The sequence below is a fragment of the Ammodytes marinus genome (genome assembly GCF_949987685.1).
Source record: "Ammodytes marinus genome assembly, chromosome: 6".
Lineage (NCBI taxonomy): Eukaryota > Metazoa > Chordata > Actinopteri > Uranoscopiformes > Ammodytidae > Ammodytes > Ammodytes marinus.
The window spans coordinates 2,349,007-2,350,816 of record NC_137235.1 but is presented as its reverse complement, the minus strand read 5'-3'; the positions used below and the strand labels follow the sequence as shown (position 1 = coordinate 2,350,816).

At 38.4% G+C, this 1,810-nt stretch overlaps 1 protein-coding gene across 1 annotated transcript in view; it reads right to left on the bottom strand.

Moving 5' to 3' along the window:
- Window positions 1-1,485: 1,485 nt before the first annotated feature.
- LOC307252117 (arf-GAP with dual PH domain-containing protein 1) overlaps window positions 1,486-1,810 on the bottom strand; it is a 24,479-nt gene continuing 24,154 nt past the window's right edge. Inside the window, exon 11 of the mRNA XM_080029692.1 lies at window positions 1,486-1,748. Within this exon, the coding sequence (XP_079885818.1) occupies window positions 1,720-1,748 (29 nt within the window). The 3' untranslated portion in view covers window positions 1,486-1,719. The remainder of the gene's footprint in view (window positions 1,749-1,810) is intronic.

The following is a 1,810-nucleotide window of genomic DNA, read 5'->3' as shown; positions in this document are numbered from 1 at the left end:
TACTTTCTACTATGTAGTATGTAGAAACAAGATTTAGGATGTCCCGATTCTTGTGGCCAGATTTAGGATGGTTAGAAGTACCCAGATGTCCTACTTTATGCGGCCAAGATTGTTAGTGTTGAAAACTGCATCCTATTTGGGCGATTCTGACCCACAATCCAGTGCGCACGTGAAGTGACGTCACATCGACAAAGCCTCCATATGAAAACAAACGGGGATACGACAGATATAAAAGCAAGAGGCAAGATCAAGGCACAATGTTATGATGAAATAAAAGAGTAAAAGTATCTACTGCATCCTAACTAGATTATTTTTATCGTCGGATGTAGTATGTAGAATAGAAAAAAGAAAGAGTATGCGATTCGGAACGCAACCATAGTTTTTTTTTAAATACAGATGTAGTGTGTACTGTATGCCACACGGAGGCGCTGTTACACCGTGTTTTGGTTTGCAGCGTTTCAGCCTTTTCTTTCTCAATGCATTTATTACGTTATTGTCTTTCAAGTACATCTGTGAAAGACTCACATTTCTCAAACAATACTCACAAAATCAACATTTGCTTTTGAGTTTTATAAAGGATATACACATATTATATAAGAGTCATGAATTCAGGCTATAAACTGTACAGGTAGTGTGTCTGAAGATAAATGCATAGCTGGTCAAAACAGCACAATATATAGCTTTTAACTAGGCTGCAATGCTCTTGATGAATATACATGTTATTGTAATGAGAGTAGTAATGAAGTTAGAACAACCAATGAATAAGATTACTTTGATTACAATGAAAAGGAGTTCTGAATCCACCAATGGGACAATGTGTTTGTCAATTGGTCAACACTGAATACCTCATAACGTATCTGACAAACATCACTTTAAATTTGGAGAAGAAATACTTAACATAGGAGGACCAAAGTACTTTTTTTTTTTTAAAGATAATTTTTCGGCATTTTCAAGCTTTATTAGATAGTACAGAGTTGAAATGGGGAGACAGAGAGAGAGAGAGAGAGAGAGAGAGAGAGAGAGAGAGAGAGAGAGAGAGAGAGAGAGAGAGAGAGAGAGAGAGGGTGGGGGTGGGGGGATGACCTGCAGTAAAGGTCCACGGGTCAGATTTGAACCCACGACCACTGCAACAAAGGCCAGAGCTGATATGGTACGCATCCACTACACCAGTGCTTCTGAAGTGGGTTATTTGTTAGAATTGTGAATTATTATGGCTTACAGTTTATGACAATTTTAATATTACATGAAATCAATAAAAAAAGGGATTTTAAATACAGAAATGTCGGCCCTCTATAAAGTATAATCATGCTTATGTACTCAGTACTTGGTTTGGGCCCCTTTTGCATGAATTCTTGCCTCAATTCCAATTAGTTTCCATTATGTTCTAATAATATGAGATTCACTGTATAACTGATGTGGTTCACTGTATTATATGTGTGAGAGAGAGAGAGAGAGAGAGAGAGAGAGAGAGAGAGAGATTAGATGTGTGTGCGTGTGTGTGTGTGTGTGTGTGTGTGTGTGTGTGTGTGTGTGTGTGTGTGTGTGTGTGTGTGTGTGTGTGTGTGTGAGCGAGTGAGTGAGTGAGTGAGTCAGTCAGTGTGGGCACATGTGTATGTCTGTTTGTGTGTGTGTGTGTGTGTGTGTGTGTGTGTGTGTGTGTGTGTGTGTGTGTGTGATGGGTTGAGAAGAGATGAGATGGTCCAACAGTCCTCTGGTCCATCAATGCCTGTGCTTGAACAACGCCTCCACTTGAAAAAAATATAAAAATAAAATCCAAAATTAGATATAGAAAAAAATAAATATATTTTAC